At 38.4% G+C, this 25,207-nt stretch overlaps 1 protein-coding gene across 1 annotated transcript; it reads right to left on the bottom strand.

The window, feature by feature from the left end:
• Window positions 1–56: 56 nt before the first annotated feature.
• pgbd5 (piggyBac transposable element derived 5) lies at window positions 57–24,780 on the bottom strand. Its single transcript, XM_079842040.1, has 7 exons — window positions 24,139–24,780; window positions 14,754–15,184; window positions 9,153–9,287; window positions 8,182–8,362; window positions 5,176–5,373; window positions 3,322–3,427; window positions 57–2,674 (listed from the first exon to the last, which is right to left on the bottom strand). Exons 1-7 carry the CDS (start codon window positions 24,446–24,448, stop codon window positions 2,479–2,481), a joined length of 1,557 nt encoding a protein of 518 aa, XP_079698166.1. The 5' UTR covers window positions 24,449–24,780; the 3' UTR covers window positions 57–2,478.
• Between the last annotated feature and the right edge of the window lie 427 nt (window positions 24,781–25,207).

Below are 25,207 nucleotides of genomic sequence, written 5' to 3' on the forward strand. Positions count from 1 at the left end.
ACTGAATGTTGCAACCAAGACTGTGGAAAAAAAAAATCTATATAATATATATATTTGTATAAACAACATTTATTAGTGTGCAAATTGTGTAAACTCACATAGACGCGGGAATTCGGTGGCGCACAGGTTGACATATAGTGAGGGTGAACATTACAGATAACACACAGATACTCTCACATACATACAGCTTAATCTTCAACATTCACAGTGAGAAGACAAGTGAAGGAACACCAAGCATTTTACAGCAAGACACGGCACATTCACAACATTCATACATGAAAATAGATACATGTCCAACACTGGGTTCTTGTTAAACTGACCAGATATTGAGGAATTTGGTTCAGTAAATAAAGTATTATAGTTGAACTTGTCATAGCTGTTATTAAAGTGACTTTTTTTTAACCTGCTATCATGCCACACGAAGCTGGCCCTAAACAAGTATAGCTATCGTAGAATGTTAGCGGCCAGTGCAAAAGCAGAAACTTTGTTTATTGAAAGTTTTTGTTTTTTTCCTAATGCACTGCACCAGCAAGAGCTTCCATTAAAATCATACCGACCAGTTTCTGGCTTACAGAGTATGTTCTTGGCAGAGATGTTCATAGCACCTGAACCGATCTCCTACAATATATTGCACAACAGTAGATGTTGTAGTTACAAAACCCTGAGGTCACCCAAGATGGTCAAATATCTCTCTCACGCCATTATGGTTCACTCTGCCTGATTAAAATAATTCCCACCGTGCAAACACCCAAAAGATCCTCTGGAAAACACGGATATCAATCTCAAAATCATCTTTTGCATTTTATATTAGATAAGCACAAGTGGCAGTTATCGCCTGAATTATGTGTTGGTATATTGACTACGTATTTGTAGATTAGATTAGTAGTAGAAAATGTTTGCTACATTCATGACAAACAAAACAATCATGTCTATGAGCACACCTACAATATAAGTGATACAACATTGCTTTTGTCTCAATTTAAAACAAAAGATGCCGGTATAAAATATGGCATATTGTTATGAAGAAAGCAGCTAACATTACAAAGTAGACACTTTGTAAGACTGAAAACAAAACTTCAAAACAATATGCTTTTAAGTGACGTTCAGTAGTTTACATCCAAACTGGTTTGTTAGTCTGCAGCGTTTCACTCGGTACAAAGAAAAACCGCAGGTGATGGCACAGTAACTGTAAATAAAAAAATAATAAAAAGCCATGGAAATTATATGAATGGGACGTCGAAGACACAATTTCACTCACAATAGTACCTCTGTCCCTGACAGTGGTCATTATTCAGTATGACTATAACACAGTGATACAGTGGGAGAGGCTTGACTAAATATTTTACCTGAGGGAAATCTACTTCAGGTCTTTTAAGGGACAAATTGGACCATGCGCTGCGATTGTATCCGTCATTACTACAGTTACAATATAGCAGCAAGGAGACTTGATCTTTTGATAGATTCTGGAACAACGAACGACTACATAAAACCACCCAGTTACAGACAGAGAAACATTCTAGTTAAAGTCTTTTATAGTTCCATTAATTTTTCTTTTATTCATTCGCATCAATGCCCCTTTATAATCAATTAAAATTACACATAATAAAAATATATCAATGAATTGTTAGAAATCATATTTACATTATTTTTTGGTATACTACTGTATATTGGGCTCTTCTATATTCATAATAATTTCATTGACAAAATGATATGGATATTAATAAAAAGGCAGACATAATGTAATGTTATGTTGAATACAGATTTGATGGGAAATCTAATTTGGGATTAATGTTACTGAAAATATCCTAGTTAAGTGACTTTTGCGAATCCTTCCAAGTGCAAAAAAGACTGGGAAAGCATAGTAGTAGTTCTACGTTCATCGGGAGATTCGGGATCTGTGTGATTGCCTTTTAAAAAAAAGTCTTTAAGACCATAAATATTAAGTGATATAAAATAGAAAAAAGCCCAGATATTTGGGAGAACATCTACTATGTTCTGTGATCTAACATGTGAATTGCATTACAATCTTGTTTTGCTGATAAAACACCTCAATAACCAAGTATATACAGTATATTTATCAGTGCTCAATGTTGGATATGCTGCTCACAAAAATTCACAAAACATTGTACCTCAGGGTTCAAAACTACGTCAACACTATTACTGGAACTCTATTGATAAAAATCAATGAACATCTACAAAGGGCACGTTATTGTGTTTCTCATGCAGCAAGTGTTATGTGACATATGTACAACAGTCCTGTAGTATCCAGAAAGACTTGTCAAATGGCCAAATGGGGTTATAGATGTGAGTATAAATGGGAAACATCCCTTTTTTTTTTAAACCAGTATTGGCACATTTTGTTTTATGTATAGGGTTTGTTCATTCAGAATGACCCTGAAGTGCAGAATGCAATTGTATTTGAGCATGTTAGTATGAATGCGTTGTCGTGGGTGGGTTGGAGACAGCATGCGAATCCTTTCACTGAGTGGGTGAGCAGTCGTCCATATCCAGAAGCTCCTTGACCAGCCTCTCGCCGAACTGCGCTCGGCTGTAGCGTTTCACGTGGTAGGCATCTGACATCTTGTACAGAATATAGGCGTTGTTGATGGCAATGCTGATGGTCAGCCAAAACACCTGCTGCCAGGTCTTATTGGGCTTGTGGAAAATGAAATACCTAGTTGGAAACCAAGAGTTTAGTGAACCTTCAAATCCATGAACATGCAAGTTACAAAATGCTGTGTCCTAAGGGCTCATTGTAAAACTTAAAGGGTTAGTTCACCCAAAAACGAAAATGCTGTCATTAATTACTCCCCCTCATGTCGTTCCAAACCCATAAGACGTTCGTTCATCTTCGTAACACAATGAAATCGGAGAGATTTCTGTTCTTCCTTTGACCAATTACCACTTTCAAGTTCAAGAAAGGTAGTAAAGACATCATAAAAGTAATCCTCGTGACTCCAGTGATTTAACCTCAATTTTATGGAATGACACGCATGCTTAGTTTGCGCAAAAAACATAATTTACCACTTTATTAACGAAATGTTCATCTCCAACGAGAGCACCAAGATGCATGCATGTTGTGTTGACACAAGAGCAGATGTTGCATGATCGCAAGGTGGAGAGAATGTCTTTACTACCTTTCTGGAGCTTGAAAGTGGTATTTGCGTAGGTCAATGGAAGGACAGAAAACTCTCAGATTTCATTAAAAAGTTCTTCATTTGTGTTCCGAAGATGAACGAAAGTCTTACGGGTTTGGAACGAGTGATTAATGACAGAAATTGTATTTTTGGGCGAACTAACCCTTTAATTAATCAAACTCACTTGCTGTACTTGTCATCATATTTGCAGATGTAACTCAGATGTGCAGCAAAGGCCTCCACAGCAAGGGGACATGGGATTTCTCCGCTCTTCCTCTTAATGATCACCCCTAGGATAGTCCAGGGCAGAAATGTCAATCACAGTCCCCACACAATAGGATGTAACATCTGACAAACGTTCAGTAAGAAAGGACTGTTCAGTTATCTGCTGTAGATTCACTGAAGTAGGTATCTTAGCAATGACAAAATGGAAAAATACAGATCTTAGTAACATAGATCATGCCTTTAATATTCACAAGCATAAATGTAGTTTTAAAGCATTAAAACCTAGACACAAATACCCCCAAACTTGGTAAAAGCCTCACTTCTGCTTTAAGAAATCCAATTTGTTGTATTTTCATTTGATTTCTAACTCTAAATTGAATTGGCCTCAAACCACAGGGCGTTGAATTAGAATTTGAAAGAAAAGCAACACCGGTAATGCATTCTGGAAAATGAAGTTTTCTTCCATCCTGGTCCAGAAAAGATCATTCATTAAATGTGTTGAAATAAAATAATCTATTTATCTATAAGTCCTATAAAACTTTTACACTTCTACACTTAAAATAGTCTTTGAATTTGCTATTCATTTTATTTGAATTACATTTCTGCATCCTGTTTGCAGCTTCAATTCAAATTCAGTTCAAATTCTGGAATTGAATTAGAATATAGAATGCATTCTCAGTTCAATTCTGAATAGCACACAACCTTGGTAGGTGTCCTTCCCGTGTGATCATTCATCATAAAACCTCTGTATATTTAGAATCTGTAATTAAATTAGAATCAATTCAAAACCATGATGTCCCTGATCAGTAAGAAGGTAGTTAAAGTCCCAGTCATTAGATCTGTACCCTTATTAACCCACGGATATTGTTAGTGTACAATTAACTGCCATCTGTTGCATTCAGTAGTAATCTACTGCTCAGTAGAGCACAATGCCAATGTCAATGCCACAATGTCTTCAGGACTGCTTGTGACATGTAAATTGCAATGCTGGCAGACTTTTTGGAAATTAAAACGGTTATTTTGAGTCCTGAAGAAGACTATGGGGAAAAGCATTGAAATAATTTTTGTAGACTGAATTTACAAAGTGTCTACAAGTTGCTGAATACCGGTGGGAGGATAGTTTTAGTTCCGGTTATCTATAGAATATTTGGCTGAGCATTAGCACAGAGTTTTCATTGAAATTGTATAGCCCCATTAATCACCTGCTCTCAAAGAGGAAACGGCGCAAGCAGAAGAAGCTTTTACTATATAAACGGATTATTACAGATTCCAGAAAATGAAATATAAATCGTAATTTAATCTCCCTTTTCCTGACCTAAAAACCAGGAGCAATGTTAACACACACACACAGACCTTTTGAGAATGCCATGTGCTTTTACTCAAACGCTTTTTGACTGGTTTATAATACAAGAAGAAAAAAGAGGAGAATTAATTCATGTAATATACGTATATGATTAAATTGATTCAGCACAGTGCTGTACAACATTTCAATAAAAATGCCTAGTATCATATCTGACATTTCTTGTGTGAAGCTGCTGTCAGAACAGATCAAGGCTTATCAAAAAAAAGTGAAGGCCAGCATACTACAATGAGGCTTTGGCTTTTATAATCCTATGATATCCATTTAATCCATGTACATCAGCGTAAAAGCAATCCAAGCTCACACTACTATAGTGAAATCGCTCTCCAGGAGGCGCTTTGCTGCAGCTTTCAAGTGTCGTTTCACGTTACATGTTTCCTTTTATTATACGCTGATGAAAACGCATCATTTAAGCAAGAAGAAACATCTCCCTGTCCTGTGTGTTTTTCTTACCTTCTTTGGTGGGAGAGTAGGCGTTAGTGAGGAACCTGAAGTTGCCTTTGTTGTACCAGTTGATTATTGACGTATTGCCTCTCATCTTAATGTTAGACTGGCCACGTTGCTGTGGAGCCTCAGTATTGATCAGCATAGACTGAGGAAGACCTGTACAATCGCTCTTCCTGGTGCTCAGCAACCCACAGCCGTAGATGCCTGCAGGAGATGGAATGCATAACAGGAAAAAAGTTAATAATCCATCTCTGGAGAAAGCTGATAATGAATATTCAGCCTAGCATTCAGTCACATTTGAATGCTGATTGGATGAATAGAGGTCTCATGAATAGAGCCCTGCACGTGTGATCTATGAAGCTGTGAGCAGATGTCTTCTCCTCAGCACTGCCAGATGCTGCAGCCTATTTGAAGGCGGCCTAGAAGTCTGATTGAGATATGATTACTTATATTCATCCTCCCTGCGAGGGAAAGGGGACAACTGCGTGAGTAATCTTTCCTCAAAGATTTCCATTCTCATATTCATCTCAATTTTATATATGCAGTGAAGTCAAATGTTACTCAGGAAAATCAGCTCATTGAATTCAAGCGTGGTACCATGATAGGTTGCCACCTGTGCAGTATGTCCATTGGTGAAATTTCCTCACTACTAAATATTCCACGGCCAACTGTTAGTGGTATTTTAACAAAGTGGAATCAATTGGGAACAGCAGCAACTCAGCCTCGAAGTGGTAGGCCACGTAAAATCACAGAGCGGGGTCAGCGCATGATGAGGCGCACAGTGTGCAGAAGTCGGCAACTTTCTGCAGAGTCAATAGCTACAGACCTCCAAACTTCGTGTGGCCTTTAGATTAGCTCAAGTACAGTGTGTAGAGAGCTTCATGGAATGGGTTTCCATGGCCGAGCACTGACATGGCCGAGACCTAGGTCTCTAGGTCTCTAGAGCAGTGGAGACATGTTCTCTGGAGTGACGAATCACGCTTCTCTGTCTGGCAATCCGATGGACGAGTCTGGGTTTGGCGGTTGCCAGGAGAACGGTACTTGCCTGACTGAATTGTGCCAAGTGTAAAGTTTGGTGGAGGGGGGGGGGGTTATGGTGTGTGGGGGGGTGTTTTTCAGGTGTTGGGCTTGGCCTCTTAGTTCCAGTGAAATTAACTCTTAAAGGGTCATGAAACCCCCCTGCTTCAGCATACCAAGACATTTTGGACAATTTCATGCACCTAATTTTGTGGGAACAGTTTGGGGATGGCCCCTTCCTGTTCCAACATGACTGCGCACCAGTGCACAAACCAAGGTCCATAAAGGTATAGATGAGTGAGTTTGGAGTCCTGACCTCAAACCAATAGAATACCTTTGGGATGAATTAGAGCGGAGACTGCGAGCCAGGCCTTCTCGTCCAATATCAGTGCCTGACCTCACAAATGCGCTTCTAGAAGAATGGTCAAAAAATTCCCATAGACACACTCTTAGACCTTGTGGAAAGCCTTCCCAGAAAAGATGAAGCTGTTATAGCTGCAAAGGGTGGGCCAACTCAATATTAAACCCTACGGTTTAAGAATGGGATGTCATTAAAGTTCATGTAAAGGCAGGCGTCCCGGGATGGTACGAAACTTGATAAAGGTTTTGACAATTGATGTGTGAACACACTCACACACACAAGAAAATCATGGACATGATTCAAAAAGGTTAAATGGTCCTGAAAAAAAGAGTCACACATATTGTTTGTGATCAAAAATTACCGCATTGGAAATTAATGGGAGATACATTTCATTTGGAAACGTTTGTTACTGCGCCTAAACAAAATCTTAACTGAAAGCAGTTTTTTTTTTTAGATAACCTCAAATTTGGAACACAGCTTGTTTAGATTAGAGACTTTGATTTTCTCTTTGAGTTTTAGAGTAAAATGTGTTTTGGAAAATATATATTTCATATAATAAATGTAAATGGTATTTTTGTGCATTTTTCATAATAAATGTAAACTTTTTTTCAAGTTCACTTTTTAAAAAAACTTTTTTTTCACTTCAGCAATAATCTGCAAAGTTCCGTCATTAAAAACAGACCAAACTTACAGTATGTCTGTACTCCAAAGCATTAAAGATTTATGACTGTTTAAGTTAGAAATTATATTTTCAGGATTATTCCTAAAAAGTGAATAAATGGAGTATAACTACTGCATAAACATAATGTAGTACCATAAATTCATCACACTTTTTTCATTTAAACTTAAGAGCTTGTTTGATTTTTAGAATGCATGTCTGAAATATCCATTCCAGTCATTCCAGAGCAACCGCTCTGCTGGATTTATTTAAGTGAAAGATTAATTGGATTGATTCAAACCAAATAACTTGTCTTTACAAAAAATGTATTAAAATATCTAATATATCTAATAATAGACTGCAAACTCAGGTAAATATGATTTATTTTGCAATGGCACTGAAGATAAATAAAACTGTGTGTAATCATGCTATTTAAAAAACATAATAGATACATGAGGGGAAAAAGCTATGTTGCTTTAAAAAAGCTGTCACTGTCACACAAGTCACTACTTTTAGTTTACTCCCTAAATACCATCGAACGGTATTGTATGAAGCTGATATAAATTCTACAAGGCATTCAATTATGACCTAGATCTGAATTAATGTAAAAAAAAATGTTTTTGACTCAAATGTAGAGAGAAAGAGTGAATCTGGCCACTAGCCTAATCCACTCTAGCTGTGTTAACATTCACTCCCAGCTGGAGGCATTCAAATAATCTTTGAGTATGAAACACACGTTTGGAGTGAGAACTCAAGGTCAACTTCCTCTCACTCTCCATTTATTCCTTGCCATAGGATGCTGTCACCGTGTAATTAAAAACTGCAGGGGATGAGGAACATCAGATGGAGAGAAGATTAAAAAGATGGAAAAAAGAAGAAGCAAAGCCAAGGCAGAATTCACTGAGAGAAGTAGAGCAGATAAGGATGCTAGGAATTGACAGATGCAGCACTGTTGCACACACATTGCAGCACCTACCCTGTTTCTCAAATTCTTGAAACAAGTTTAGACTTGTGATGCTTGGCCCAGTGAAGATGACAGCATTACGGCCAGCCAGATTCTGACAGAGCTGCTTGGCCACCAGACTGTGAAGCTGCGGTTTATTCTTCAGCGTGTCCAAACCATCTGGACCTGGACCCTCCTTTAGATGGACATAGATCTGAGGGGGAGAAAGACAGAGTTAAAATTTTTGGTTAAACATTAAATCAAAATTGACACTATTTACTTTATAAATGTATTTTCTGGATATTGTGAAAGATTTGTCAATCGAATAAATTCCTGTATATTTTTTCCTTTAAATATTCTGTTTCACTCCGAAATATCCTATTGTTCAAAAGGCTGGGGTGAGTTAGATTTTTTTTTAAAGAAAACAATACTTTTATTCAACAAGGACACATTCAATTGGTCAAAGAATCCTGAAGAATTGTATCCCTATTTTCACAAAAATATTCAGCAGCACAACAGTTTTACTGTATTATCAAATAAATTCAGCCTTGAAGAGCATAAAAGACTTCTTTAAAAACAAAAACAAAAATCTTACCAACACCAAACTTTTGAATGATAATGTATGTCAGAAATATTGAAGGACAATCTATTCTGTTTGGCTCAATCCCCAGGCACACAACAGTTGTTTTCTCTAATAGAGGAACCAAGAGAAAGTGCAATTATGTTAAGTGGTCTGGGCTCTCTTTTTCTTTGTTGACTCTATAAACGATATTTGATTGATTCCATCTTGTAATGCGCCTCTCTGTAATTATTGATATGTTTATTTACTTAAACAAATATCAAAGAATGGTGGAAAATTGCTTTGTGTCAACTGAGAAGCAAAATATTTTCAATAAGTCGACGTATTTGTTCTCTTTGTCATTAGACACAATGTGACATAACATGGGACAGTTGATGAATTTCTTTTGAGGGATATCCTCCTGCGGGAATGTGTGTGCATTCACCTGACAGATGAAACCGGTGGAGCTGCACTGTCGCACCCACAGGCTGAACTTCCTCTTCTTCCTCTTGCGCAGCTCCCTCTCTGTACATGTGGTAATGAACACAGGGTCCTCATCAATCAAGGGCTCATGGAGGACCTGTGGAAAAGCAGCATGTCTGGCTTGAAAATTCCATCATGATAACTCTTCAAATGCATCATTTGGCACATGAAAAGTTGCTTTGCAAACGTTTTATATTCCCCACAGAAGGAGCATGCTGGAATCCTGAGAAAAAGTGCAACACTTGAACTTAAACGCACAATATGTAAGATTTTTGCATTCAAATATCCAAAAACCGCTAGAACAATGTCATATATTTTGTTGACTTGTGTACTTACATTATCACAAATGTTTCCAAGAATGATTAAATCCATAGAAATAAGCAATTTTAACCAGGACATCAATGACATCATACCAGCGTTACCGTCAATTTCTGGTTTTATTTTGTAGAAACCATGGAAACACCACAGACGCTTTAATATAATTAATATGTTTTTTTTTAGACAGGTGAGCAACTGTTTAGATACATTCCTCGACAGAAAACTAATCATTGTTATATAGCTCAACACAGTTAGTCTTATTGTTAAAATCTAATTTTTATGATTAACCGCGAGTAGCATGTTTTACCATGCCTAATATTGATCTAGCTTACTGCAGTGTGCAACAAGTGTTTCTAGGTAGCCGCCGAGCGAACGCACAGAGTAGCATTATAACATAACTTTCAACACTCAAATAATGTATCTAATATGATAAAACAGCGATGTGTACGCATGACCAGAAAATCTGTCAGGGTCACTATCGTCAAAGTGATAGACAATTAGCATATCATTTAGATTGGCGGTATGGTTCTGTTCTGGGCAAGAACTCCCAGCGCATCCATGCAGCCTAGCATGGATAAGAGCAGGGAGAGCAGTGATAAACCCCCCTAGGGTAAACAGAACAGAAGCAACAATGTATTGCAGATAGCATTAATGTCAATATTAAAATGTACAACCTAATTCAGGGATTTAGTCTGATTCAGGGGGAATCAGAATGCCAAATCCTGACTGACGAGAGGTGGAGCTGGGGATGGAGGAGGGTAATTCGCTACGGAGAAGCTGATAGTACAGAAGGAGCTTATATATGTATGCTGTGTTAGGCATCGTATTCCTGTATAGGTAGACATGATCAGCTGAAAGTCAGCTGATGCAAGCTTGACTAATGTGACCTGCCAGAACTAACGCTATATGCTTGATAAATTGTCATCTGCAGCATAATAAATGCTCTGCGAAATCATCATCAAGCTACGCCTTTGTTTTGAATAAGCAAACTCTAGTGGCGAAAAATTACATATTGTGGCTTTAAAGACCGTTTTTTTTAAATATGAATGTTGGCATGGATTTTAGCGTGCAAGTTCAAATCTGTGCATACACTAAAATCCACGCCAACATTCATATTTCTAAAAACATTTTTAACGTGGAAAAGTTTTATATGGTGGAGATCTGAAACCATTGAGCTGAGCACAATTTCAATATAATTTGCCATTTATAAATATCACATCTGGAAAAAAGCCGTACCCTTATGCATGTTTTCTGTGCGTATGCTCATTCTCTGAATCACATGTATATACATGCACATTTGAGAAATTCAAGTCAGGTATGATGGATATCTTTTCTGGTTAGAACTAGTCGTGTTAGAACTAGTCGCAACCAGTCCTGTTCCCCAAAGATAATAATAAAGATATATATTTTTTATTTGTTTGGCTCAGTAAACCCTCTCATTAAGCGGAAGCAGTTAAACAGGGCATGTGTGGCTCTGAGTGACTGTACTGAATGTCGGATTGTTTGCCAGTAGGGGATAAGAACCAAACCCACACTGTGGCAGTCAAGTGGGATGGTTGGCACACATTGTCAAGGTGATATCTCCATGGCACGGAGAAAGCTGAGAGACGCAGATGGTGTTTAGTTTACTCATGGTAGGCGAGTAATTGAGGGGTGTCTCTGAGATGGGTCGCACGAGGCCTCATGAAATGCAAATTCCTGATTTTGGAGCTGAAGCTGATTCATCAAAACCGATTTCTTTTTTTGGGGAGAACTATAATATGGATAAGTTATAAATGTAGAAGTTGGCAACCTACAATTTCCAGCGCAGCAGATTATTAATTTTAATTGGAGTACATAAAGAACCTAAAAATGTCTCAAAAGTGCACTTCAGTAGGAGCAGTAATTAATGGGGTTTTCAAAGGGCAGGAGTTCACGTGACCTTAATTAGCACCAAATCATCAACACAAAAGGAGAATAAGAATGTTTCTCAGAGGAAATTCCAATTAAGTTTTATTTCATTTGTCTAGATAACTGTATATGTCACAATTCCCCTCTAAATTACTAAATAAATAAATAAATGTTTTAGTATTCTCACATTCTAGCCTGTAGTCATGCTGGCCACAATGAATCAAAGGGAGGGAAAACAAAAGTCCAATTTCGAAAAGAAATCCCTGATAGGTGAAAAGATGAATGTGCCATTATACTCTGTGAATCATTCATATTGTTTGAGAAACATTGTCTCGAGTCAGGAAACGCAAATCATTTATTCTAATTGTATATCTGACCTTTCATTTGACCGAATGTAATAAATGTGGTTCACTTTTGCTGAATAATGGACCGATTAGATTCTTGCCCATATTTCAAGATTACTTTTCACAACTCAGTTCCAATTTTATGTCCTCTATCTGAAAGCAGAAGCCCATATTATTCAATGTGCCGAAAACTCATTCTCCAAACGAAGAGAGAAAAACCGGAACAAACGTAGGAGGGTGTTGGAATGTCTTTCTTGCGACCTCTTCTTTTCATTTAACAGTAAACTCCCTGATGCTAGCCTGACATCTGAATGACTGACAAATTGAGTGCATAATTGTTGTACTTTTATTTAACAGAGAACTACGTTTAAAGTGAGATCTGGATACGTTTAATTTGCAGAACTGACAATTACTGTCTATGATTTAGTTTATAGAACTTATACACTCACCTAAAGGATTATTAGGAACACCATACTAATACTGTTTGACCCCCTTTTGCCTTCAGAACTGCCTTAATTCTACGTGGCATTGGTTCAACAAGGTGCTGAAAGCATTCTTTAGAAATGTTGGCCCATATTGATAGGATAGCATCTTGCACTTGATGGAGATTTGTGGGATGCACATCCAGGGCACGAAGCTCCCGTTCCACCACATCCCAAAGATGCTCTATTGGGTTGAGATCTGGTGACTGTGGGGGCCATTTTAGTACTGTGAACTCATTGTCATGTTCAAGAAACCAATTTGAAATGATTCGAGCTTTGTGACATGGTGCATTATCCTGCTGGAAGTAGCCATCAGAGGATGGGTACATGGTGGTCATAAAGGGATGGACATGGTCAGAAACAATGTTCAGGTAGGCCGTGGCATTTAAACGATGCCCAATTGGCACTAAGGGGCCTAAAGTGTGCCAAGAAAACATCCCCTACACCATTACACCACCACCAGCCTGCACAGTGGTAACAAGGCATGATGGATCCATGTTCTCATTCTGTTTATGCCAATTCTGACTCTACCATCTGAATGTCTCAACAGAAATCGAGACTCATCAGACCAGGCAACATTTTTCCAGTCTTCAACTGTCCAATTTTGGTGAACTCGTGCAAATTGCAGCCTCTTTTTCCTATTTGTAGTGGAGATGAGTGGTACCCGGTGGGGTCTTCTGCTGTTGTAGCCCATCCGCCTCAAGGTTGTGCGTGTTGTGGCTTCACAAATGCTTTGCTGCATACCTCAGTTGTAACGAGTGGTTATTTCAGTCAAAGTTGCTCTTCTATCAGCTTGAATCAGTCGGCCCATTCTCCTCTGACCTCTAGCATCAACAAGGCATTTTTGCCCACAGGACTGCCGCATACTGGATGTTTATCCCTTTTCACACCATTCTTTGTAAACCCTAGAAATGGTTGTGCGTGAAAATCCCAGTTACTGAGCAGATTGTGAAATACTCAGACCGGCCCGTCTGGCACCAACAACCATGCCCCGCTCAAAATTGCTTAAATCACTTTTCTTTCCCATTCTGACATTCAGTTTGGAGTTCAGGAGATTGTCTTGACCAGGACCACACCCCTAAATGCATTGAAGCAACTGCCATGTGATTGGTTGATTAGATAATTGCATTAATGAGAAATTGATCAGGTGTTCCTAATAATCCTTTAGGTGAGTGTATAAGATATCTGACTTTATTTATCATATTCAGCTGAATTTTCAGCAACCATTACTCCAGTCTTCAGTGTCACATGATCCTTCAGAATTAATTTTAATATGCTGATTTGCTGCCCAAGAAATTTCTTTTTTAAATCAATGTTAAAAACAGTTGTGTAGCTGATTTTAGAGAAAACCCTTCATTGTGTACCCGCCTATAGGTGCATATTACTAACGCGCCTTTTAAATAACACAGAAAATACTGCGTCTGCGCTACTGACTTAAGACCAGGTTTGTGTTGGTCAATGGTGCAGTCGTTTAGCCAGGTCCTACCAGACTCTCGTACATTTAATTTGTACAGAGAGTCTGGCCACTCTCCATTGACCAGCGTTAACTTCCTTGAAGGCGGGTACTCTGTTGAAGTTTAAAACTATTGGATCTGCCCAGAGCCACTCTGGATCTGCCATAACCAATCGCTAATGTTTGTCATGTATGTCATCTCAAACTAGCGCACAACATCAACGTCATCGTTCTCAGCCACTCCCTCCGTTCGCTGATTGGACCGGTTAAAATTTGACTTGAGAAAACCAGCGGAGTACTGAAGGAAAATGAAAACTGATCGGAAGTACATAGGAGGGTGGAGCCAGGCTAGCAGTCGTTTTCAGTTGCCTCAAAATAGCAACACGCCAACAACGCACCTGAACACACACGTTTTCTGACCAGCATGCCCATTGGCGAACAGATGGGCGTGAGTGCATTTGCTATTTAAACAACATTGCGCTGGACGTGAAAATGATAACTGCGTCAGGCTAAAACTAGAAAAAAACACTTGCGTCGCGCCTGCCGTCGCATTGCGCCGGGTGTATGATAGGGCCCTTGGAGACAAAAATGTTGACCTTCGACTCCTGAGCTTATGTATAACTTAAGATGGGTCTGAGGCATTCATACATTTAACTGTATTCTTTCAGAACAGATAAATGGTTGGTTTTCAATCTATTTATGCTACAAATTACTGGTAAGATACAAAGTACAACAGACCTTGAGTACTGCATTGAGCAACACTGAATAGCGGCAGATATAAAAGACCCCTTGCTCAGACCTTTCAAAATGGTACCATAAAGCTCCCAGCCTGGGGACATGTGACGGGACTCCAGGCTCTCCCAATTACAGCAGAATGTGTTCTAATTTCAGTTCCAAACCCACTTTCCACTAGCACAGAAATCTAATATGTCTGCTAGCCCTAGTTTCCAAAAAGTTAATACTGTGGAGATTTCTTTGCTCAGTTTTTCTTTGTACCGTCAACATGTTGATGTTTGCTGTGAGACAGGGATTTCTGCATTGAATTGAATTATGATTTAATTGATCATAATCATTACCTGTGTCTGTGAGGGCCTGAAGGTAGAGCTGAAGCTCTGCTGAAGAGAGTCCAGGAAGGGTTGGATCTTATAGAGGCCCTGACTGCCACCGTGGCTGGAGCGGAAGGCCACAACATGGAAGTACTTGAGGATCTTCTCAAAACGCGCCTGGCTCATCTTGAGCGCAATGCTGCGATTACTGAAGAATCCGCTGCTCCAGATGCTCAGCACTGACTCACAACGGTTCACGCTAGTAGAAGTAACATAGCCTAGAAAGGCCTTCATCTCAGCCATCGTCACATTGGTCCATCCTTCATCACTGCCAAAGCGCTCCTGGTACTTTTTGGCATACATGTTGGTCTGGGTCACCATGTTCTGAATGACGTTGTCTGGGACAAACAGTTGGAAGAAGTCCATGGCCGTGGCAATTGACAGCATTTTCTGTGTCGGACCTGCAAAATAAAAGGTATGTTTTAGAATTATATAATTTTTTTGTTTATTCTTTAATTTTTTAGCCAGGGATGATGCAGAGAATAATGCAAGAACTATTGCATCATTTTATGATTCACAAAGTCAATAATTTTTTTATTTAATAAAAGAGGTTGAAAATCTCAAAATAACTGTTTAGCACTGGAAATTGATAATATGTGATTTTGATTATACATTTTTAAATATGTAAACCACTGAACAGCTGATTAACAAATATTTCAATAAAAACAGCATTATTTGAATTATCTGTATTTCTTCTAAACAATAATACTACATTTCAATATTCCGATTAAAAAAAACTAAAAAACCTGCAAGAAAATTTACATTTATTATTCTTATGTGATTTTTTTATATATCTGGACACTGCTGGTTATGTAGCTGGTTTAGATAGCTATTTAAAAATAATTTCCTTAAAGAGATAGTTCACTCAAAAATGTAAATTCTGTCAAAATTTACTCACCCTCATGTCTTCCGAAATATATTTGAATTTTTAACTTCCATAAAATCTGCACACATTAACTCTTATTTTCGTCTGCCTAATATGTAAAAATGCAAAACGTTTCTTGTTCTCAAATTAAGTTATGATTTACATAAATAATGTCATATTTTCACTTCAAAATGGTGACATTTCATAAACCATTTATCATATCAAGCAGTTTGCATCACTTGATATTACTGTTGGTCGCTGAACGTTTTTATCGTGAAACAGTTGTCTAATATTAAATGTTTGGCTACTTATATCTCACGCACTCTTTCACTGCTATAACTAAAGTGTCACGTTGGAATTCACACTAACAGTAACCCACGCCATTGAAAGAAGAAAATATATTCTTTCAATAGGGAAAAAAAGTCATGGAACAACATGAAAGAGAGTAAATGATGACAAATGTTCATTGTAACAATGATGTTCATTTTGGGGTGAACTATTCCTTTTACTGGGCATTGGATGATTGAATCTAATGACTTTTATCAGGACCATTATCACCATACCTAATGGTAGACTAATGAGCAACAGTGTGCTTATCAGCTAATGACAAAAAGTTGTAGAAAGCAGTGCACAAAAAGCTTAATTTGTTACTTTGTTATCTTTTACTCCACTTCCTCTAATGGACATTTTGTCTATCTTAAAAGGCACCATGCAGCTCACACAGAAATGGAGCAAACAGCTAAGAAGGAAAATGGAAGTGTCTCTTAAACTATTTATAGCAGATGTGGTATAGTGTACATTAACTTACAGTGGAAATACAGAACCATTTACAGTATTGCTTAGTTTAAATATTGGTCAGGGAATGATTTGTATTGATCCATTTACATTTACATGTATTCATTTAGCAGACGCTTTTATCCAAAGCGACTTACAACTGATGAATACAGGAAGCGATCCGTCATGAAGAGGCGAAAAATCACAAAAAGTGCCTGAAATACTAAGTTTTGGACATAGCTTAGAGGAGCATAAGCTAGAGTAGGGAGGGAATAGAGAGAGAAAAAAGGAGGGATCTTTTTTTTTTTCTTTTTTGATCCAACCTAAATGAAAAAGTATGCTGCCCTTATGTGGTTATTAATCTAGTGACGGAAACCCCAAAGCACAGCACTGGCCAGCAACTGCATGCAGTTACAACTTCCCTCACATCTAGTGTGCCATACTTAGTGTGAATGCAGCATTACTAAGGCACAGTGGCCTAATGACCCCAAAGCAAGAGAGCGTGTAATTGATTTGGGTGCCGTGAGTAAAACAACTGTCCAAGATTCTGATCTACACAGGAAATCAGGCACAAATAGGAAAAAATAAAACAGAAAAATAATCAATAAAATATAAACATATATTTAGAAATGTAAAATATAAAAAGAAAAATATTTTATAAAAAAGAAAAAAATACATTTAAATAAATTTGTGTTATTTTTCTGAACAAATGGTTCAATCATGCTTTCCAAAGTCCCATGTGCTCATTCAGTCATGTATGACACACATCTTAAAGGTCCCATGGCATGGCATTTTTCTATTATTTTATAATGTTTCCTGAGGTGTACTTATATTGTTAGTATGATTTTTACATCATAAAATGTAATAATTTAGAAATAAAAGGCATTTTTTCAATACTGATGTTTGCCCTGTGGCTGAATGCCCTGTTTCAAGAGGCGTGTCTGCTGTGAGACTTCAGTAAAAACAACCACTGTTGTGATTGGCTGACATCTTTGCATTTGAAATGAGCGGAGGGGGCGTGGTTTAACGAGGTCTACGAGGCACGAGCAGGCGCGAGCTGCTGCCAGAGAGACGGATGGACCTGAGTTCACTTCACATCAGTTCTCAGCATGTCTCAAATCAGTGAACTGTTGTAGTTACAGCATATACTTCAGGTTATTAGTCTATTTCTAGTCGGAGGGACTGTCACTCATGTCAGAAAGTTAGTAACTTTAGTAAATTATGGATCAGCGCTGACTGGAGTCGCGAACCGTTTAGAACGATTCAGTCCGATTTGGTGAACTGATTCGGTTCACTAAAAAGAACCGGTTCAAAAGAAAGATCGTTCGCGAACCGAACATCACTAATGTACCAGAGACTGAGCTCAGCGATTGCTAACAAAGTTATTTATAGTAACTACTGAGTTATGAGAGCGCTGTCAGTCAGCGTGAGTTTATTGTGTTTGTATCTCAGAGTTCTGAATAAACACGAGTCCCAGTCACACCGAGTCCGTCTTCATCATTATTACCAACTTTGTAACACATGCAAAGTACCATTACAGCTGTCGAGATGAACGAGTTACGAGTAAGTGTTGATAATAGCATTATTTTTAGATATGTTCCTATCATATGAAAAGCGTCAGTGACAGCGCAAACAAAGACACAACAGCATTAATCGAATGTAATCCAGTTTATTGTGGGGAAAGCTACCTAGCCCTGCTTAATCTCGCACCGCGTAAGGCGCCTCCGTTGTGGGCCAGATGCAGTATTGGGGGTCGGGGATGTTGAAGGCCGACCGGTCAGTGCAGCCCGAGCTTCGGCGTGTGTGAGGTTTATCTCTAAAGATGTTACTTTGCTGATGTTGAGCAGAAACGACTGTATGCACATTTTAGAACAGATAGACGCGACGAGGACGTACAAAAACACTGACTCACAAGATAGAAAACACGAAAACGCCGTTCTGTCTGGAGAGAGAGAAGCCGCTGCGTGTGCACGAATAATAAATAATTAGCTACACATAAGAAATCACTGATCACAGATCAGAAGGAACTGAAAAAAGACTTCTGTTTTCATTTGTACATCCAAACACTGAGAAACTGCCAGCGTTCACTCATTCACAAGCAATGATCTCTCGAGCGTTTGCATGGGCGTGCCAGATTCTCTGGGTGGAGGAAAGGGAGGTAACCGTTCCTGCTTGGACGTCAAACCAGGAGACTTCAGGATTGGCTAGTCTGGCCTGTCATTTTCTCAAAGGCAGAGAAAGACAGCCAGAACTCGGGTTTACACTGATCAACATTTCTATCCACTTGGGGACAATATTCAGGCTAGGGGAACTCATATTAATGTTGAAAAACCTCATAAAATGAAAATTTCATGCCGTGGGACCTTTAACCAAACCACAACAGCTTCTATTCAACCAGTAGCTCATCTCCCATTACAGCTCTGAAGAAGCTTGTAAAGCAAACACAAACATTCCCCCAACATTAAGTTTGTAGCAGTTTATTATGTTCATTCATCTGTGCCTTTTTGGAATAAAGAACTTCACAAACAACAAAGTATTTCAGCTAAGGAAAAAACATCTCAGGAAAAATGCTGATTATATAAAACACTTTACCCAGTATGCTAAAAAATAAAATTCAAACATTTAAGTTTTAAACCTTTATGTAATCTCAATTTTTTTTGTAGTTGAAACTTGACTAGCTTTAAATAGCTAATTCAATAAATGCCACCTTGCTAATTGGTTACACAATGCTTTGGTAGCATTAGCATAGTATAGCACTTCTGTGCTCAAACTAAGCTCATGCTCCAGTCATCAACATGATGGTAACCCTACATAACATAACTACCATAACAAAACATTAAATACTACTAAATCTCCCACTTAACGTTAATCTTGCACAAAAAACATAATATACCACTTAGGGCCAGATTTACTAAACAGGGCAAATTAGAGTGAGAGCGCAATTCCATAAATGCACCAATGGGAGTGGAAAGTGATCTGACGAAGCACAAATGAATGAACACAGACGCAACCGGATCATTTCCATAATTACCAGCGCAATCTACCAGTTAGCGTCTGGTTTAAGACACACTTTTTTAGGGCGGTAAATAATGCAGCAAACACCAGTACATTTCCTCCCATAAATTTTGCCCCTGAAAAGGAAACTCCTATAAATATATATGCAATAAGGTCAGCTGCAAAAATAACCTTTTCAGCGCTAATTTATCACTGCGTGTCTTTAGTAAATTCTGATAGCAGTTTTTTAACGGCAAAAGAGGGTTTGCCCTGGCGCTGTTAGAAATCTGGCCCTTAATTTAGGAATTTACTGTCCCTTTTGAGTGTCATGGCAAAGCATGCTGGGAAATAGAAATCTCAGCCCAGTTTCGGTTAAATTTCAATTAAAAGAAACAAGTTCATAAAACTCAAAACAATGAAACAATTCAGATTACTTAAAATGCGTCAGTTTTTTGAGAACTCAAAAGAAAAAGAAAGATCTAAATACTCATAAAAGTTAATTTGTTTGAACTAATTTGTTTAATTTGAGTTGTCTCTACTCAAACCAATTAATTATTTTGAAGGTCGGGGTTTACAGTGAAGGACATGCCAATTTCCCAGAAGCATTTAATGTCAATCTGTCTATACAAAATATATAAAGAACAAAAACATTTTTTTTAGATTTATGATTTTTGTGCTTGCCAGAATTTCAAAAAAAATATAAAACATGAAATTGATAGAGAAAACAGTTCTAGGTTTGTATCTGGCTTAAAATGTATTATGGTATTAAATCAAAGTGTTATGTAATATGCTTAGCCAGATAATGTCCATATCCCTTCTAAAATGCATGAACATACCAATGTACTACAGTACTTTATATTTGTAGAAAAACTATCCTTAAATTGAAAAAGTATAGAAAAACATGGTAAAATATTACTTGTCCAATTGTAAGCTTAATGCTTGAAATACTGCAGTGATATTTCATATAAGCTGGCTTTAACAGCTGTGTTCAGAGGCTTTTATGTTCACACACAGAAGGTCTAAATAACATAAAAATTTATTTATTTCTCTGCGTCTTTACAGTCAGTCTTCCTTCCTGGAGAACAGCTGCTGGTGTGCTACATAGTTTCCTAGATTAATTATTGAGAAGAAGAAGCAGCCGCCTATGCACCTCCTTTCTACAAATAAGCAAGCTAGTATAAATCGATCTCATCTTTTTAGATCACACAGCAGGTGCTGAATTACACCATATGGCCCTCAAACAGCTATGAGTATCAGTTTAACAAATTTGTAAAACTGTTGGGGATGACAAAGATCTGTTTCAGGCAAAAGGAAGGATATGTCCCTTGGTTTATTATTCTATAGTTTTCAAATGACTTGTTGAAATATGTTAGATGATATGCTTTAACACAAGATCCAAAGGATGCAAGCACAAAATCTGACCGCCCTGAATAATATAGACCTTATATAAGTTTCACAGTCAGGCTACAGTGTTGTGTCCAACAAGAACACTACAATTACCTTTCACAAATAACACTGACATCTCGCTCCGATGAAACATTGTTTTTCAAGTTATTATCTTATTAAATGAGCCATGACATAAAATGCAAAATGTCTGACTTAATGTACTATCTTTCATGCATCATTTTACAGCGTGTGCCAAAGCAAAGGCAGTCACCAGATGGCCCATTTTCCCCCTGTGGTGACAGACAGAACTTTCTGAGCAACCACGACGGATGGATGTGTCATTTATCAACAGTACAGAACTACTAAAACATTAGCATACTTTGGTTCATTAAATATCTATCATTCTTTCATTTTTCCATATTTGTGCAATGAAAGATCTTTACATGACATTAAAAACCACACACACACACACACACACATGCATCATTTAAACATGCTCTTGGGTCATTTTGAGTTGAGTGAAATGAAGCATGATATTAGTATCAGTCTATTGATCTATATGTCAACCGGTCTATACAGTAAGTGCTGCCCAGGAGGCTCAATATGTCAATATTTTTAGACTGCCATCAAATGGCAATGAGATCAGAACACATTATAGAATAACAGATAAAACTCTTGACTAAAAAAAGTTTTATTATTATTATTGTTATTCAGGCAGGAATGATTCCCTGCCCGCATATTATGTAAACCACAGCATTTGAAAGTCTGTCCGGCATTAGCACATAATTATCTCTCTATGATTCATGGACAAATATAGGCCTTCAATATTGTGTGGCTGAAATCGTAAAAGAGGACTTTTATTTCTCTCTCATTTTATTTAATACAGGCATGCATATTAGGGATGTTTCCCAAAATATATTTCTTTGACATAGTCCAAACTAGACTATTCTCATAGAAACTCCATTTGAGAATAATTTTATTTAATTTCATAGTGAGAGAATCTAGTAAATCACGATATCTTTTGCATTTAGCAGGTTTGATCACATTTCAGTCATAACTTTCATGACTTTAATGTAGTAATTTGACACATGCACACATGGGGGGGGGGGGGGGTCTAATGCTATTTCATGCACTCTGACTTATTTACACTGTTAAAGAGTTGGATTCTCATGCTAAACATGGCCAACATTTCAAAAATGAGTTACGTATGACAGTATTTCTGTGCCAAATACACTCCTTCAGGATTCAAAGTTTCGGAACGTTTTTTTTTTTAGTATGGCCCTTTGTGAAGTCATAAAGGGCGGAATTGCTTATATGGGCACTTCTCCCGGATATGCGTGTGCTCACATCAACCAGAGCGAGAGCAAGATCATGTCCATCAACGTGCTTCGTTCGGGTTAGGGGAGCTGTCAGCAGCGCTGTCATTTAGTTTTTAGACCACGAAATCAACAATGTCCCTAAAGAAGTGTGTTTCTGGTTGTGAGGGAAAGATAGCCTTGTTCAGCTTCCCAAATAACCCAGTGTTAAGGAAACAGTGGATGCAGTTTGTTTTTCCGGAGCAGCAACGGAGTTCTGCAAGTGAGTTTGTTTGTTCCCGATCACAAGTCGAAACCGCAGGCGGTGAGGGAAACTGCATCAAATGTCTGTGTTTTGTCTGCAATCAACTTGAAGTGAATCGAAAGTTATCCAGGGAGTGTGCGTGTGTTCGAGATTTATTTAGCTCCGCCCACTGCACGCCTTCACGAGTTCGGCTGTTTTCGGAAAGAATCGGTACAGCGTATCTGTCTTTTATAAATATGATAAAACTAAAGACTCTTTGGAGATATGAAGGATGCAATACTACTCTATAGGTACTCAAGATTAACATGAGATTGGCAGAAACTGTGCGCGTTATGCCCCCTTTAATATTTAGATTTGACTTAAAGGTGCAGTCAGTGTGTGAATTTTAGCGACATCTAGCGGTGAGGTTGTGAATAACATCCCCCAACAGTCACCCCTACCTTTCGGAGCACATAGAGAAGCTACAGTTTGTCCGTTTAGGGCTACTGTAGAAACGTGACTGAAAAATGGCGATTTCCCTGTAAGGGGACCCGTGGTGTATATAGATAGAAATGGCTCATTCTAAGGTAATAAAAACATAACGGTTCATTATGTAAGGGTTTATACACCACTGAAAACATAGTTATGTATGATATATATTGCATTTCTGTCAATAGATCCTGATAAATACTACACACTGAACCTTTAACATATTGGACATGAATGAATAAACCTTGAACCCTCACAAATACTGCAAGCTCTTTCTTCGAAATGTAACTGACTTTAATGCAATTTTATGACCCCACCAAAACATACTGTTGAAAAATTTATGAAAACAAACCCAAAAACACAATTGATAAAATGGGTGAACTTTTAAAGTGTGTACACCAACCAGAAAACCTATAAGACATTTTTATAAGACCTCAAACATACGTAATATAGTTACAAATAGGCTATTCCATGGACGACAGTTGAAGTTCCCAAGTTGAAATTATCAAGTGTGTGTGTGTGTGGGTGTGTGTTTCTATCCCGGTGGGGACTTCAACCTGAATGCACACTGACCCATGGGGACTTAAATTTAGAATTAAATCATACAGAATGTTTTTTTTTAATGTAAAAATGTTTGTACAGTATAAAAACCATTATGTCTATGGAGAGTCCCCACAGAGATAGTGAGCCAGATGTGTGTGTGAGTGTGGTTTTAGTTTACTACTGTTGCTGTTTTTTTTGTCCTGATTTTTGATAAGTCCTTACTTATAGACCCTCTATGGTCTTAATTGCCACTTGTTGGATATGTGTGCATAGTGCATCACTTGATGGGAAAGCATTTATACTTAGTGTTAATACTCTCTAAAAGCCACCTAACCTTTTTAAAGTGTGAATTTCTCAGAAATAACTAAGAGCCTCCTCTCATCCACCCATGCAAATGACACTTCTGTCCTGATATAGAGCTAATCATAATCATAATCATAATCATAATCACAGCTGCTCAGAGTCTGGCAGTGATTAAACACTGGACTAAAAAACCCAAAATGTGGCCTGCTATCTCAGTTCCTATTTTCTCTGCAGAATTTCACACAGCCAGTTAATAATCACCCTTGATCCATATTTGAAGGAACTGTGTCATCTGTTGGAGCCATCTGATGAGAGAGATCAAAGTAAACCAGTGTAGTCATCAAAGAGTCCCATCTGTGAGCTTAATTAGTCGTCGAGCATGCAGGCCTCTCAAGGCTGATAAAACTGCATTGCATTTACATGAGGACCAGTTCATCAGCGCTCATCATTAGATTCACTTACCATGCGTGTCCTGATAGTGAGGCACGCTGAAGTCCTGTAGCGTGTCGCTCCATCCCTCCTCCTGCGCCTGGCCGTTGGAAACAGACCCGGGAGGACCGCAGCTTTGATTCCTAGTTTCACCGGCTTTGGCATCGTCCGGATTCGTCTCCGTGTAGTTATCCGAATTGGAGTCTCCTGTTGTACTGTAAAAGGGGTTTTCGCTGCTGTCGTCTCCCGACTCCCCGAATACATCATCGGAAATCTGCAGGCTCTCGTAGCGAGAACGCGCTTCCTCGAGGAGCGACAGTCCCCTCCTTCCACACTCCGCCATCGTTTGTCAGTCCCAACGTAGAGCTGCTACACCCGGCGAGATTCGGCATGCAAATGACCTCTTTAACAGCGTCAAATCCAGCATACAGTCTGTTGCACCAAACCCCTCTGGTTCGTGCGAGCGTGCCGTGTCGCGGTCCTCTGAGAAGCAGCGGGTGAAGGTCTCAGAGGCGGCGGGGAAACAAAGGTGAACGCCGCGGGAGCTGTCCGTCCTGTGCGGTGCTGAAATACCCCCTATCCTGCGAGCTGAACCCCACAACTGACCGCTCCACAAACGATCTGTGCATCCGTGTAGGGCGGGCTCCCCTCTCCGTGGAGGACTGAATGGATCTCCGGCTTCCTTGGAAATCACCTGACTCGGTCTCCCTGCACTGTCCAATGGGATTAACCTCTGAATGAATCATGGATGTTAGAGACACGAATTATTATATTTGCTCTGCCACAGATGAAGAACATTGTTAAAATGCCTTGTAGTTATAGGCATATTAATGTTTTTTTCCCCCGTAGCCTGAATATGCAAGAGCATCAAACGAGTGACATGTACACTTTTAAAACAATTCGCATTATGAAATTGTAGATTTCAAATGATTGTTATATAGTAAAACAAAGCGCAGGAAATATAATGTTAAAATATTGATAGTAAAATATTACATTATGTTACTTTAGTGCTTGCAGCATTCTAGTCTTATTGAGCAAGTACTTTTTCGTTGTTGTTTCCCTCTGGGGTTTTTTATTTTTATTATAACACCGGTTACATAAT

Source organism: Gobio gobio, assembly GCF_949357685.1.
Source record: "Gobio gobio genome assembly, chromosome: 18".
Lineage (NCBI taxonomy): Eukaryota > Metazoa > Chordata > Actinopteri > Cypriniformes > Gobionidae > Gobio > Gobio gobio.